Below are 16,570 nucleotides of genomic sequence, written 5' to 3'. Positions count from 1 at the left end.
GTGTGGTCAGACCACAAATGTGTACTCCACAAACCGATACTAGCGAGATGGGTTCTTATTTGCATTACTAAAGCTGGCTGTTCGAGTTTCTTCACACAGACATTAATTACTGCAGAACCTAATGGATTACCCATTGGTACACCATCAAGTTGCCCATAAAATTCATTATCCAAATGGAACGGACTGGATGTAAGGGAATGTCTGAAAAGAGCAGATAAATCTCATGGAAAAATATCCGTTGTAAAAACCATACCTTCGTTTACTGGAACCATAGTAAATAGACCCAAAATGTCGAGACCTACAAGAATATCTTGAGAGACAGTATTATCCCTTTAGTCTTTTCTATAAATGATGTGAGTCTTTTCTATATGAGTGTTTTCTCAGTATATGGTTGTAATTCAGTCGCCAGATATATTGCTATTACATTCGTGGGAGAACTGATAGCACTAACAACGGGTCTCAGAGGAAAATCAGTTTTCTGAATTTAGGGTAGGCCATAAAGTCTGAGACATAAAGCTTCAGTCTTCAATAACGCTTTTCTTCTTCTTTTGGAATGGAAGTAGATGACTGTATCAGATTATTTGTTTTCCTACATACGCCAGCTGTAGGATCGTTCTTAAGCGTCTTGTCCTTTTTTGACGTTAAAAGATTCAAAATTTTGATTCAATAATAATCTTTATTCATAACAACAGATCCATTCCCATTATCATCAGGAAGAATGACTACTTCTTCATCTTTATTTAAATCTCTAACAGCCTTTCTCTCACCTTTCGTTAAATTACTTTCCAAAGGTTTACTGCCACACAATTCTCTGGTGGTTTCAGTCCGGGTAACGTCATCCGTTTCTTTGGAGGGAGTACACATACCTGCCTCTACATTTGCAATAATATCCAAAGATAGTACTTTCATAGAGACGCTAGCGCAGTTTCCTCATTCCGTAAGGACAGAAGTCTCGTCTTGCGATAAAATTCTCCCTGACTTGTTAACAACAGTATCATACATCACCGTATTTTCTTCTTTTTATTAAGTTCGTAAGTTCCCGAAATTCTTCTCATGTCTGTAAATAGTCATTTCTATCGAAGCTTGCATATATCTAAACTTAAGGTAATCTACTTTGTTCCCTGAACCGATATGTACCTTACCAGCAAGAAATAGACGCAGAGGCAGTAACTTCCGCTCAACAGAACCCATCTCTCCTATTGTAATTCTGTATAATTATGAATCCAATGAATACAGATTGTGTGGAAAATCCTCTGCAACTTTAAAAAGTAGGGTGTGGGAGATGAGTCTCCACAACGCAACAATAAAGTTAAAATACAAATTAAATGTGGGCTCTTCTTACGTGAAGATTCCAGACGTCTGACTGATCTTAAGAAATTCTCTCCCTAGAACCTTTTGATGACAAAATGAAGGCATTCACGACCAGATGCTATTGTTGCTGGTAAAGCTTTTCGGGTATTAGGTCATGGTTCACGATACTCTTCCGCTCCTGAAGTTTAGTCCAGAATTGCCCCGGATATCTTCAGAGGTGTTGCTGCTCCTAAGATGTCCAACGCAGCTTTAGACGAAGAGTTAGGAACGGAAGAGATTCGTGGCCCACGACTTTATGTCCCTAAAGGCTTACAAGAGGCAGAGGAGACAGTGATAGCGGCAGAGTCGTAGTATCACTGAAAAAGAAAGAGAGTTGGATGAAGACAAAGCAGTAGGAGATAAAAAGGGAGGACACAGTGATCGTTAGTGAGAGACAGTGGCATTAAAAGAGAGAGAGAAATGAATGGAGGTAGGAGCAGTGGGAGAAAAAAGGAAGAAGACAGCTAAAATAAAAAAGAAGTAAGTCAATACCGTACATGGGTTTGGGGCGAAGGGGGGGGGGGGGGGGTAGCGGTGTCTCGAGACCCGTCCTCACAACGGCGAACTTCAGCATGACAAGATTTGTCTGCTTTCTCGCATCCTCTTTAGCTGGACTATAAAGTTTCCTAGTCTCGGAGTCAAAAGCCCGAGCAAACCGTCCCCAAGGTTGTGTTTGGAGGGGAGACAATGGTAACTGAAGACAAAGACGGCAGATTATAAGACAGAAGGAAAGAGACAATGGCAGTGTGAGAGAAAAAGAATAGGACAAAAACAACGGCAGTGTGTCAGGGAGATACTAAAAGAGACACTGAGGGAGACAGTAGTAAGAAAGAGGCTTAGCTGCAGAGAATGTTCTGTGTTAAAAGAGTGAAGAATATTCACGTGTCCCAAAATTTATGTTAAAGACGGCGTTATGAGGATTAAGGAAGCTCGTTCTCCACTTCTGTCAGAATCTTTGAAACAGAAGCATATTCGCCTTCTTTGTGCTCCCAGAGGTGCATATTCCAGCTGGTCATTACCTGACCGTTAAATTTTGCACACGAAAACATTCAAAAGGTTACAAAAGCCAGCCTGACATCAAACAAACCTACATTAATACAACTGAAGTAATACGCCTGCACTCACAAGGTGACCTTACTCAACGGTCCGGTTCATTTTTTTTTTCATGTTTATAGCATTTGAAGTTCAGGTCGGACATCTATTTCCTAAAGCAGTTCTCAGGAAAATTCGAAACAATCATGTTTAAAGATTGGAAGATTTTGCAAGTGCTGTAAATTGAAAAGTATTCCGGACAATTTAACAGACCCGCCGGTTGCTGAGTGCGTAGCATATATTTCTCATAAAAGTGACTATCTCCATTCTCGCTGGCAGTTACTCTTCTCACTTTCATTTCAAATCTGTATCTATTATAAAATGTAAATGTTATAAAAATAAAATCTTTATATTTTTATTTACCAATCAGTTGCTACACGAGTATTCTAAACACACTGATATTTCGATGTAAAATGGAGAATTTTAATTCTAAATGAAAACATTATACAGAGTGATCAGAAACAGTCTGAAAATTTATCACGAGTGCTGCACAGGAGGCTGTGCTGATAATAATTATCCAGAAAAATCCGATAATCAGCAAAGTTTCCGAGATAACTAGTACTGAAGTTAGCCAGTCACTCGTCGTGCCACAGAAGGTGTCACCAGACGTTTTCCTCCTTTGGTTTACTCAAACCCAATAACGGTAGCGCATTTAACTGGTAACGAAAATTGCAACATGTGGTAACTCTCAGACACAGAGATACCTGAGCAGTACTGCGTGCAAGTGGTTGAATTTTCGCGTGCATTGACCTGATTGGCTAACTTCATTGCTATATGGCGTAACGTACAGGTAATTTTCTTAAGAATTATTTCTCAGTACACCCTCACTCGCACACAAGCTTTAGAGACTGTTTCTGACCACCTTGTACATGTTATTACTACTGCTCAGCCTTTACAAACGAGGAAGTACACTGCCTGGTAAAAATGTTAAGCACCTAGAAGATATGGTCGGATGTCGATGTAACTTCGTACACATGTACAACATCTGCGGATATGTAACTGATAAGTTTTGCTGTACCGTGTCATGGGTAGGACAACGACCAGAGTGCCTCAGTGGTGTTCACGTGCAATGTTGTTACCCCGCCTGGTAACTTTTCAATAATTACTATGAGGGACACGGAGGTGCTGATTACTTGTGTGAGGCAGCGTTATCAGCACCTGACACTGCCTGAAAGGGATCTTCATCAGGGCTTTCATTTCATCAGCTAGTCGAATTGTGCTAAATTCAGATTTGTGGAGCAATCTTATGTAATTTCTAAGGTTCTGGTCGACCATGTCTTGACAAACACAAGGAAACACCGTCATACTGTGAGCCAAGCATAATGTAACCTCTTCACTTCTACACCCGTCATTCAAAGGAAAAAAAAAGTGTCATCCCTTACTATTGGTGAGTGACTAGAAGCAGTCCCACTAAGGGAATTACCGTTTCATGCGTAGGCTGCCGATAACACTGTTACGGCACAAAGTAATACGGATTCCACGTTACAAAATATTTAACGTAAGTTACACCACCATTAGTGGCGGCGGGATGTCGCAAGAAGCAATAGATACGGCTAGGGAAATCACTCATATACCAATTTAACTAGCTGCTAAGAGAGAATTAAAGCAAGGGCAGCAGAATAACGAGGCCACATGCGGTCATTGCTAGTAAACCGTACGTCACAGAAATACGGAAAGCTCTTGAAATACCAGAGCCCCAGCTCTAAGTAGGGGAGAACGCTTCAAGTCAATGAAAACGATGGAGTCAGTGTCGACGGCATTTCGTTACATGACCATATTGTTTTAGTAACTCCTGTGTCAGGTCAACAAGCTCAGTACCAGCCAGTCGTGAAGTGCAGCAGCACTGAACTCCACTAACGAACTTGATGGTGTGTCACACCAACCACTACTGACGGGAGAGCAGCAGTGCACTACCAGGAACTGTACTCTCAGAGTGTGGGACCGAAGACAACGACCAGGGTTCCTGATGGACCACAGTCCGGTACGCCTAAGTACATCCGGGTGCGGGACCTACGACAGTACTGGGTTCAACGGCTGCTGCCTACTCTACACCGTGGGTGGGGCGGTCTAGAGATGCATCAGCTGAGGATGAAATAACTTTATGACACCCTTCCGAAATGAATCAGTGCATACAAAGTCGTACTATTAAGTGGCACGTACTGCTTAATTTGTTGCAAATTTTTCTAGATTTTATAATCATTGAAAGAACATGACACTCCCTCTCAAACAATGAAGGTATGTTTTGCTTCTTTGGCCTTTGTGAGTGCTTCACTTTTTTGGCGTGCAGAGTATTTTATTTTCTACTAGCTTTTTTCCAGTGGCTTCGATACAGATATTGAAAACACCTTCCTCCTTTCCCTCTCCATCACATCCTCCCAGCTGCATCTCTATCTGCTCCTCGCCCTCTCTTTTTCCATTTCCTTCAGCCCCTTCTCTGACCATATCTTCCTCCACCCTCTCTCTGACTACATCATTCTCCCACACTCTCTTACTACTTCTGTTACCCAGTCCTCAACCATCCCGCTACCATGTCCACTTGTCTTCTGCCTCAGTCCTCCTCCTCTCAGTTCCTTTCCTGCTACTCCATATTTTCATCTTTCTATCTGAACCTTCGTTATTGGTAGTTTTATTTGTTCGAGGTGGACGTCCCATGGCGCTTGTTCAAGTTCATCATTCATCCATTCGCCTAGGTTTTTGTTACACAGGGCAGTTATACCGTTGACCGAACACGGTAAGCCAGCGTGCCTCCATCAACTTAGCTATCCAAGCACGACTTACGAGCCGACTTCGCAGCTTTACTTCGGCCAGTAGCTCGTCTCCTGCCTACAAAAACTTCACAGAAGCTCTCTTGCAAAACTTGCAGAACTAGTATTCATGGAAGAAAGGATATTGCTCAGATATGGCTTATCCACAGCCTGGGGGCGTTCCCAGAATGAAATTTTCGCTCTGCAACGGAGTTTGTGTGCTGATACTAAACTACCTGGCAAATCAAAACTGTCTGTCGGAGCATCAAATGAGCTATCCAACCACGACTCACGAGCTGTCTCCACAGCTTCACTTCCATAAGTACCTCGTGTCTATACGTTCCAAACTTCACAAAGGAGAGCTTTGGTCTATCCCCAGCCATGCTTGTCGACATGAGTAGACCCTGCAATTCAGTTCATTCATGTGCCTAGTTGGTAAAGCAGGCCGAATCTACTTCAACACAACATACTTGTCATGCAGGGCAGCCTATATTTTGGAGCCTGAAAAACTGTTTTAGTCTCGCTGAAATTTAGGCTGGCCTGCATACGAGGTTGATTCGACGTGCCGATGCTGTTCTCACACACCATGACTCTCCTGGAGGGCACCTTACATACCAGTAGTTGAAAACACACCTTTTTTCCCATATCTCCTCCTATTGGAGCTGGAAGAATATAAAACTCATAGTGCCGATACTCGTGAGACCTGATGTTCCTGTGCCAGATTTGGCTGAAATCGGTCAAGGGGCTCAGGAGGAGATAACAGATACACACATCCAGTAGCTTCTTCTACATGTAACAGATTACATGTTCCGCATTTTTGTACAAATCAGCACCTAATCTCACAACGAAGTAAGGCACAGTGTTTTCCCGTTATGGCTAGGCCTGTAGTGAGCGAGAGTAGAGTACTGACCTCCTGGTAGGGCCTGGACTGGGGGTGCTGGTCCTTGTAGACCTCGCACTCGTAGCAGGGAGCCCGCTGCCCCAGCGCGCCCTCCAGCTCGGGCGTCAGCGACAGCACCAGCAGCACCGCCACGTTCATCCTGCACCACAGAATAAAACACACCTGTCACTATCTCCACTTGTCACCAACAAACACAAGGGCGAACATCAAATTCCTCCTCCTGTGTACCTCTTGGAGCTGCACATTTCCATATAAATATATAGGGTACTTCAGTAAACAATACATAGGGAATGATCTGCTAAATATTCTGAAAAAGGAAACTTAGAGACTGTCAACGCTGATTAAGAAGATACGATCTTTAACATGCCTTTTGACATAGTTGTTGTCAAGTACTGCATAGTAAAATGATCCACTGGGAGTTGGAGGAAGGGGAAATGAAAAGGGGATTTAGTGAGCAGAACATTGGGGACTCAGAAGTAGGTCTCACCTGGAACTGCAGAGCATAGTGCAGGAATTTTTTGATTGAGAGCAGGAAGGGAAAATTGATACACAGCTGAAGGAAACAGGGAAGGATTGGTAGTTCGTATGAAGGTAGGGACACAGAGAGTACAGTTAGTGTTAAAGAGAGATATGTCTCAGGTAGTATTAGGAACAAGAAATGTATACCACAGTTTACTAATGTTTAGGAAGTATAGGGATTGTACTACCCAGGACAAACAACTGGTGGGCTTTCACTAGATTGGGCTACATTTAAACAGGACTGGGAAGGGAAGATTAGTACTTCATGAAAGAAAGGGAGCAGGTCTTGGGTCACGCGTGGGGAACTATCTGTAGTATCCTTTATAGCATAAATTTAGATATCAGAGTTCTCTGTCTAAGTAATATCTCTGACAGCTTAAAAAAGGTTTTTAATAAGGATCCACTGGAATCTGAAGCGCCAGATGTAATGCTTACTATATGTCACAATGAAAAATAAACCACTGAAAATACAACTCAGCTTTGAAACATGCTCTCAATAAAAAATTAAATACATCAACTTGAAACTGAGCTCCAATCTTTGAACATCACAGTAACTTGTCTCACGGAGCACAGAATGAAGACGCATTATTTCCAATGTATGAAAGGACAACTTCTTATTGATGAAGTACTTCAAAGAGTGGAGAATCATGCATCTATGTCAGAAAAGAAAGTTTAAATCAGTACACGATCGTACGCAGAAAGTTAAGACATCATCTTGAATCATCAGCTATTAAATTAACACAGCTTGACATCAACAAGAAGTTCATGACTTTTTTTGTCTATCACTTAACAAAATCTAGTTTGGATACTTTTTTCAATAAATTAACATATGTTTTACATACAGTCAAAACTACAGAAGTTGAAATAATTTTGTCTGGAGACATAAACATAAACACAAATACCACAAACGGTAATAATGGCATCCCCATACATATCTTTTGGCATGTTCCTTTCGGTAAGTAGAGCAACAAGGAAAATTACAATTACGGCAGTGGTAATCGGTCATTTGTCAACAAATATGGACAGAGAAATCTGTCATCTTGCCAAAAAATATCTTTGACTCTCAGACTATTTCTGACAAAGAATAACAGTATGGAGAAAGACCCTAAAGTGTACTCCTACTAAAAAGATTGATAAGAAATCAAAGTACAGGATTTTTCAGTAGAACTAGAAAACTTAAGTTGGGGTGAAGTGGGCATAGAAATTCCCTAGGACCGGCCGGTGTGGCCGTGTGGTTCTAGGCGCTTTAGTCTGGAACCGCGCGACCGCTACGTTCGCAGGTTCGAATCGTGCCTCGGGCATGGATGTGTGTGATGTCCTTGGGTTAGTTAGGTTTAAGTAGTTATAAGTTCTACGGGACTGATGACCACAGTTGTTAAGTCCCATAGTGCTCAGAGCCATTTTGAAATTCTCTAGGTTTTCAAAATTATTTGAACCTAGAAAAAAAAACTTCCTGAATTTCAGTGGCAGTGCTTCACTAAAGCATACGAATAACAGCCGATATGAAGAAGTCCTTCCACGTCCTTAGATACCGTAATTCCATGAGTAAGAGCCTTAATGAGCGAAAGTTCTTAAATTCCTATCTTAGATACAAAAAGAGTCATAAATTTCTGGAAAAAGTCATTCAATTATAAAATAATTTATAATGCAACATAGTCTCGCGATATCACTTAACATGGAACAGTGGAAGATAACAGGGAACAGAATAATAATAATGTACAGCTAATGGAGGGTGATAATGCAATAAATGATCCACACAGCTAACTGTGTGAACGAGCTTGTTTTATTATCGTTTGCAGAGAAATTACAAAAAAAAGTCCTAACAACGAACATAACACCTGTAAATAATCATGCACTGAGAACAGAGAGGTTACTACCACACACCAATCATGAATTAAGAAAAATCGCACTAAATCTAAAAAGTAAAAAGCCATTAGGGTATGATGTAGTACCAATAATGTGTTGAACCAAAGTGTACTGAACAGACAAGCTTCCTTAATAAACATAATAAATGACTCATTCACTTCAGGTAATTACATCAAGCATTTAAAATATGCAAGGGTCATTTCACTGAAATAAAAAAGAAAAAATTCAAAAGACATAGAAAATACAGATCCATTTTCCTCGTACCATCATTCTCAAAATTAATAGAGTCAGTTTATGATGATGACGATGATGATTAGTGTTTTAGGGCTCACAGCAACAAGGTTATCAGCGCCCTTTCCCAAAAGTTCAATTCAGAGCCGATCTTTGCGAGAATTGGTAATGTTCAAATTGCAAGATTGGACACAGCAAATCAAAACAGGTAGATAAAACTAGAAATAAAAAGAGCAGTACAAAACAGGTAAAAATAAGTAACGGCGTCTGAGTGACCACTTACAAAAAACGGGTGTCCAAACCACTGTACAGCACATTAAGACCTCAATCCCAATATTTTGGGAAGAAGTCCAGACATCACACAAAAGGGTAAAACTCTAGCGACACTCGCCTCATTATTAGTTAAAAGAGAGGGCAGGTCTGGTGGGAAACTGAAATCATCCCTCAAACCCGCATATAAAACACACTCAGTTAAAATATGTCGTATCGACAGCTGTGTCCCACATGTCTGACACGTTGGTGGCTCCTCACGACGTAACAGAAAACCATGTGTCAAAGGACAATGTCCTATTCTAAGCCGTGTAAGGGCTACTTCCTCAGCTCGTCGTTGTCGGAAGGAGGTGAGCCACGGTCGGGCAGAATCCTTCACCGCTCGCAACGTATCGTCCCTCACGTCCAGCCACTGAGCCTCCCACCAACGCATGACCTTTCGAGTCACGAAAGATGTTATTGCCCGCAGGGGACGGAACAGTGAGCAGGAGGTGTGATGGAGCAAGCCTCCTTGGCAGCCGCATCTGCAAGTTCATTTCCAGGAATCCCTACGTGCCCTGGAACCCAGCAGAAGAATACATCCTTACCCTGCTGTTGCAAGAGGAGTGCGTCCTGCACTTCTTGCACCATCCGATCTGCTGGGTACATCTGTTCAAGAGCGTGTAGAGCACTTTGAGAATCGGAGCAGACGATGAATTTCATGCCATGATGTCGGCGCATATGCTCTAATGCTTGCAGAATGGCAAACAGTTCTGCATAGTAAACTGAGAACTGCTCCGGGAGCCCTATCCAACGGACAGTATCGGGAAACACAGCAGAGCAGCCCATAAAATCCCCCTGTTTAGACCCATCCGTGTAAACAGCAATAAAATCTGAATGGCGTTCTAAAATCTCAGTAAGTTTAATCTTAGAAAGGTGGTCCGGGTACAATACTTCTTGTAAGCAACCAGATCAAGAAGTAATCTTGGCCTTTGTAGTAGCCAGGGAGATCCCCTACTCCATCCCGGGTGGAGGACCTTAATGCCCACCAGGTGTACTGACTCGAGACTCTCCTTTGCACGGACGCCAAACGGCTTTGTTGCCTTCGGACGGTGGCGGAAGATACGTTCCAGTGCCGGCTGGGAAAAGGTGTTGGACGCCAATGAAACAGGAGTGGACCTGGCCTTGTACGCCTGCCGTACCACGAGGAGAAGACGCCGAATGGACAAGGGAGGCTCTCCCGCGTCGACGCATAGACTAGCAACTGGAGTCGTGCGATAAGCCCCCGTTGAAAGCCTAATACCCTCATGGTGAATCACATCCAACAGTTTGAGATAGGAGGGTCGTGCAGAGCCATAAGCGTGACATCCGTATTCCAGTCGAGGTCGCACGAAGGCCTTATAAAGTTGGAGCAGACGTGCCCTGTCAGCGCCCCAGGATCTATGACAGACGCATTTAAGGACGTTTAAAGCCATGAAACAGCGGACTTGTAGATCCTTTAAGTGTGGCAACCATGTGAGTTTCTCATTCAAAATAAGCCCGAGATATTTCACTTTTCGCATAAAGGAGAGAAGAGTGTCTCCTAGTTTTAAAACAGGGAGATTAAAAAGAGAACGGGAACCGTTAAAATGTACACAAACAGTCTTCTCCAATCGCACGAGTGTCAGATGTAATTGGCGTGTAGCAGTTGTAAGGGAGGAAGACGCACAGAAAATGGAGAAATCGTCCACAAACAAGGAGCATTGTACGGGGCCGTCGTACCATGGACGCAATACTGTTGATTGCAATTGCGAAAGCTGTCACACTGAGGACACTGCCTTAAGGCACACCGTTCTCCTGCTTAAAACGGACAGACAGGACATTTCCAACGTTATACTTAAAATACCTGCCAGACAGAAAGGATCTGATGATTGTGGGTAAACGCCCACGGAAACCCCACTCATAAAGCTGCCGCAAAGTGTTATGCCTCCAGGTAGTATCGTACGCCTTCTCCAGGTCGAAGAAAACCCCGATAAGGTGTTGCTTACGTAGGAAAGCATCTTGTATCGCTTTTTCGAGTAGGATCAGGTTATCGAGGGTGGAATGATACCTCCTGAACCCACACTGGCAGCGGGTAAGTAAGGATCTGGATTCGAGAACCCACACCAGGCGCCTGTTGACCATACGCTCAAATGTCTTTCCTACGCAGCTCGTGAGACTAATGCTACGATAGCTACTGGGTTTGGTCCGATCTTTCCCTGGTTTTAAAAGTGGAATTAAAATCGATTCTTTCCACGAACTAGGAAAGTCACCTGTCTTCCAAATTTCGTTAAAAAGTTGAAGGAGGACTTCCTTTGACCGCAGATCCAACTGCTGCAGCATGTTATACGATATCAGGTCTGGACCAGGTGCAATATCCCGAGATACTGACAGCGCAGAGCCCAACTCCCACAAAGAGAAAGGCTGGTTGTATACCTCAGGGTTGTTTGAACGGAAGTCAAAACCAGCCCTCTCCTGTGTACCCCGATAGCGAAGAAATTCTGGATCCTGGCTAGAATCGGCCGTAATAGTTTGAAAAGATTCTGACAACGCCCGGGCGATGTCTCTTGGAGATGTTAAGAGACACCCCCGCTCACGTATAGCTGCTATTGGCAGTAGAGAGTATCGCCTTGAGATCCTCCTAATGGCTTCCCATACTGTGCTTGAAGATGTGGACCTATTGATGGAGTTCAGGCACACCAAGACCTCCGTTTACTCTCCCTAACGATTCTTCTCGCCCGTGCCCGTGCTATTCGGAATGTTGCCAGATTCGCATCAGTGGGGCACCGACGGAATCTTCTCAAAGCCGCCCTTCTGTCTCTGATTGCGGTACGACAGCCGTCATTCCACCAAGGGACAGGCTGCCTCACAGGTGTTCCCTTTGACTTAGGTATGGCTACATCAGCGGCATGGTGCATCACCGCCGTAATGTGATCCACTCAATCCTGGACGCCTTCACATTGTTTAAAAACAGCCAACTGCCTGTAGAGCGTCCAGTTTCCCTTCCGGAACAACCATTTCGGCGGCTGTTCGACACGACCCATTTCAGCTGGGAGATGGAGTCAGAGAGGATAATGGTTGCTGCCATGAAGGTCGTCGTCTACGACCCACTGTGCAATGTCCGCAAGCACAGGCGAACAAAGAGAGAGGTCTATGGCAGAAGACGAACCTGAAGCGGTGTTAAAATGCGTGGCCTGACCTGTGTTCAGCAGTATGATGTCTGAAGTCCTGATCAACTGCTCAATCATCTGGCCTCTGGGGCAGGTTTTGTTTGAACCCCATAATGCATTGTGAGCATTAAAATCTCTTACATTGAGAAGGTGACGGGGTAGCTGATCAATAAACTGTGCGAGGGATTCACTGTCAATGAGCTCAGCAGGTTGTAAATACAAGGAGCACACTGTGACATTAACCTGGGCCAGGTTCCGAGCTGCAACCACTTGTAGCGTTGTGAGGAGTGGAATGTGTCCTTAATGAACACTGCCACCCCACCCTGAGCCCTATTACCAGTCAGGTCGTTTTTCCTGTACATGTGATATCCTGCAAGTACAGGCGTATCAGTCACTTTAAAATGTGTCTCTTGCAAAGAGATGCAAAAGGGGTTTTCCTGTACTGACAGCCACAATTCTTCAAAGCGAGGTCTGACTCCATTCAGATTCCACTGAAGTATGGGAGCCACATCAGCGTTTCGGTTTAGATTTCCTCCTGTCTTTGCGCCGCGCTGGTGAGGCACTTGTGGAGCGAGTTGCAGCAGAGGGGCTGCCAGGTTCTGGGGAAGAGGTATCAAAATCCATGACGATTTCCTCCTCATCCGTCAGGGATGCCATGAAGACATCCGATGGTGCCTTTAGCAGGTTTGACGTCAAACGCCGTGCCCCTTTCCCTGGTCCCGTTTTCTTTGTGGAAGTCGGGGATGGGAGAAGTGGAGAGGCCACTCTGTTTCTGGAGGGCCTTCCAAGGCTTTAGTGTAGCTTTCCCTGCAATAGCGGTTAGAGCCAGTTTAAAAGTCTGATTAATGAGTTACTTGAGTACATACAATATACCAAGTAAATCACAATTTTTGATTCTGAATTGGTAGAAATATAGAATCATCCATAGTAAAATTCACAGAGTTGGAATGTGGTGCTCTTGATAGGTATGAGTGTGTCACAGGCTTGCGACTGAATAAAGAAGGATCGTTTCTAACAAGTGAAACTCCCCACCGCACCCCCTCACATTTAAAGGTAACATAGCCCAGTGGAGGTTCGTCAGACAATGAACACAGTTAAAGCAAAAAAATAGGAAGAAAGTGTACTGAACTGCGAAAAAAAGGCAACAAGGAAACAGTGACAGTTCACGGTAGGAAGTGCAACATTCAGCGAATGTGTTCAGCAATGGCGTCGTGTCATTTATTTTATTTCCCTTTCTTCAGAAGATTGTGAACCGTCCGTCCTGTCATTAAAATGCTTGTTCTCTTTCTGTAGTATTGGCAGTTGTCACACATTGGTTATGGAATATGAGACACGTGGTAAGAATACGTTACCGTGGCAAATAAACGTGATGAATAGTGCGAGCAGGCAAGATACCACATAGATGTCTCACGGAAATGAAAACAACAAGTAAACAGGTGTGAACTATATTACAATATATTCAATATGTAACGTAAAATAAAAAACGTTAAAAACATATGCCTTTACAGATCACAGAGAGACTGTGTGTCTTTGAAACTGTTTCGTTCATTTGTTGCAACTTATGGAACAAATTGCTATGTTTTCATCTTTTTTTGGGAGTAATCACATTTACCGTCATTCGAACACCTAAATCGGGCAAGAAGGCATAAATCACTCACTTATCAGGTGTACAAATTAGGAGCATCGGTAAAAGATTCGTGTTATATGTCACATATAATGTCACTAATGCCGCTTATGACACACCAGACGTGTTTTCCGGTGGATGATTCGGTTGACTCGTCACCTTGCCGTCAAATGTTTGCGGTTCCCATCCGAAAGCCACTTCCTTTCGGTTTCTAATAGAGCAGCTGTGCAGAATCAATTGTCATTAGAGGTCCCTTCCTTAGACCCCGCTAATGCAAACGGACGTTACACCACGACACAGATTTAAATACAGCGAATAGCGAAAGAAGTGAGATTTGAACACGAGTCGCCAGCGTGGCAGTCCAACATCATGACCACGTTTTTGGAGTATAATGCAAATGTCTTTATATAAACATTTACGGAACACTGAACTTTTGCACGTACGATTATATAAACAATCGTTGGCATTGTCCATTGTGTACTGCCTGTTTTTACAAATAGTGTCCACATCACAGACTTCGCTTTCATGAACTAAAGCGAACTGCTCACAGTTATTTGTGCTTTTCAGGTGATATTTAAAGCAGTCACTGTTAAAGTTGTGTTTGCCGTGAAAGTGATGAATGCTATCTTCGGAGCGAATGTGGTGACATGCACCATACTGCCTCTCAGCATTCAGTTCTTCTTCCTAAGCGATTGCACTTAGTCCTTTTGTCTAACCACGATCCTACGGAAATAGGACTTATTTAGCGAAATCTTACTGCCATTAATGTTCGGGGAGTCTAGAAGACCTGGCTTAGATATCTCACATGCATATAACCGTAAAACAAAATACCTTTAGAACAAAATGAAAAAAAAAAGAAACTAAACAATCCAGAGGGACTAAATGATCAGTGACGGAGGATCATGAAATGTAAGAAATACGGACTACCGAGAAAAGGACTAGGCGGGGCAAACATCCGGCAGATGGAACGCTCAATGTTTCACTTAGATACAGCGATGTCAATAAGCCTGCTAAAGCACTTGTCGTTTTAATTAATTTTTATAGATCTTAAATTCGTTGTCTCAGAATGTTTAACAAAGCATCCTGTACATCATGTTTAACTTTTTCACACTTTTATTCCCTCGCTGTTGAACCTGTATTTAGAATTAATTCGACCAGCATTATCAAAACGTGAAGAAACCTCGTCCATGATCAGTTAAGAACGCATAATAACACACACAGAATATTTTAAACGAGAACAAACACTAAGTGAAGATCTTATTAACGCACTGAACGTCCACCAAGAACAAAAAAATGACACCCATTTTTCATCTGCCTTTCACTGCTCTTATGGAGGTATCTATTATGGTAAGATGTCACGTCTCACAGGTATCCATGGTTTGAAAAGCGTATAGAAAACGGTGCTTGAGTTGGTTAAAAAAAATTGTCTCTGAGCACTATGGGACTTAAATTGGGAGGTCATCATTCCACTAGAACTTAGAACTACTTAAAGCTAAGTAAGCTAAGGACGGCACACACATCCATTCCCGAGGCAACGGTCACGCGGTTCCATACTGAAACGCCTAGAACCGCTCGGCTACTGCAGCCGGCTTGAGTTGGTTCAAAAAATATATTTGTGTGAAGTACTCAATTATGACTTGGTGACTCACTAATTGTTAGTAAGAACGAAAACAATTAGTAAACTAAATAGTGAAAAATATATTCGAATTAGCAATTAGGAAATATACGTATGTGTCTGATTACAAATACAGTCGGCCTCTTGGGTAGTTCATAGCGTTTCTAAATTAGTACAAAAGGAAACTACCTGATGGTGGTGCTGCTGTATGTTGTTTTAGTGGTGGAATGTCTCTTGACTACGACATGAATCTACTTGGTGAGTACGGGTCTCGGTTTCTATTCATAATTTTCCGAGGTCATCGGAACGTAATTATATAATCTGTGGGTGCCCAAATACGTGATCAAAGCTACTGACTTATCCTCTGTAACAACATCAAATGTAGTAAACACTTCTCAAACGATTGTGCATTAATTCAGAAATGCGTGTTTGATGTAATAAGATGAATAACAGACAGCTTTATTGGTTCACTGACGTCCTACTGTCTTCATCTGAACAGCCTGCCCAGTAGCATCCATATTTTTAGGATCACCTCATTTTGGGAACGCTTCGGCGCACGGATCAGAATATGCGCACCTACGTCATCACGTTACGGCAGTCCGCCGTACCATTCTGCCACGCTGTTCCACTTATCCAAGGCGTACTATTTCAAATGAATTTATTTGAGACGTCAACTTAGGTGCGTCAGGTCACTCCTTACATGCATCTAAGGAACGTCGTCGACCGACGTAAGCACTGTCTCTTGCAACATTTCTATAGGCTAATCTGTCGCATTGTTTCGAAGTCAAAACGAAATCCTAACCTGAGAAAATGTAATCGTCTTACGCATTAGTACATTTTGAAATATCGGAAATTAGCAAGAGGAAGTTGAGTGAGATTTATGAGGCAGTCATCAAACTGTGTTAGACAGTTTGGGAAAAAAGTAAACAAAATAAAATAAATTTTGAAAGTGCATTGAAACTTTCAGACCGATAGACATGGATTTTGCATTTGTTTTGGTAAGACAACCGGACAAAATGTTAGTCACTCTCCTAAAAGCGCACTCGTCTTACTAAGGAGAACTCTATATGGAACAGAACTGGAAACAGGAGCTGATGTGTCACTTTAATGCAGACGTAAGTCTTCGCAGTGATGAGTTGTGTATGTATGCAACCAGCACAGTGAGATAGGTCGAAGGGGAGGCCTGACAAT

At 42.9% G+C, this 16,570-nt stretch overlaps 1 protein-coding gene across 1 annotated transcript in view; it reads right to left on the bottom strand.

Annotated features, from left to right (window-relative positions):
* The window catches only part of LOC126272633 (CCN family member 4), a 370,610-nt gene that overhangs the window by 182,277 nt on the left and 171,763 nt on the right, over window positions 1–16,570 (bottom strand). The window contains exon 2 of the mRNA XM_049975652.1: window positions 6,097–6,226. Within this exon, the coding sequence (XP_049831609.1) occupies window positions 6,097–6,225 (129 nt within the window). The 5' untranslated portion in view covers window position 6,226. The remainder of the gene's footprint in view (window positions 1–6,096; window positions 6,227–16,570) is intronic.

The sequence above is a fragment of the Schistocerca gregaria genome, chromosome 1 (assembly GCF_023897955.1).
Source record: "Schistocerca gregaria isolate iqSchGreg1 chromosome 1, iqSchGreg1.2, whole genome shotgun sequence".
Taxonomy (NCBI): Eukaryota; Metazoa; Arthropoda; class Insecta; order Orthoptera; family Acrididae; genus Schistocerca; species Schistocerca gregaria.
The sequence above is the reverse complement of the archived record's forward strand: the minus strand, read 5'-3'. Positions and strand labels throughout refer to the sequence as shown.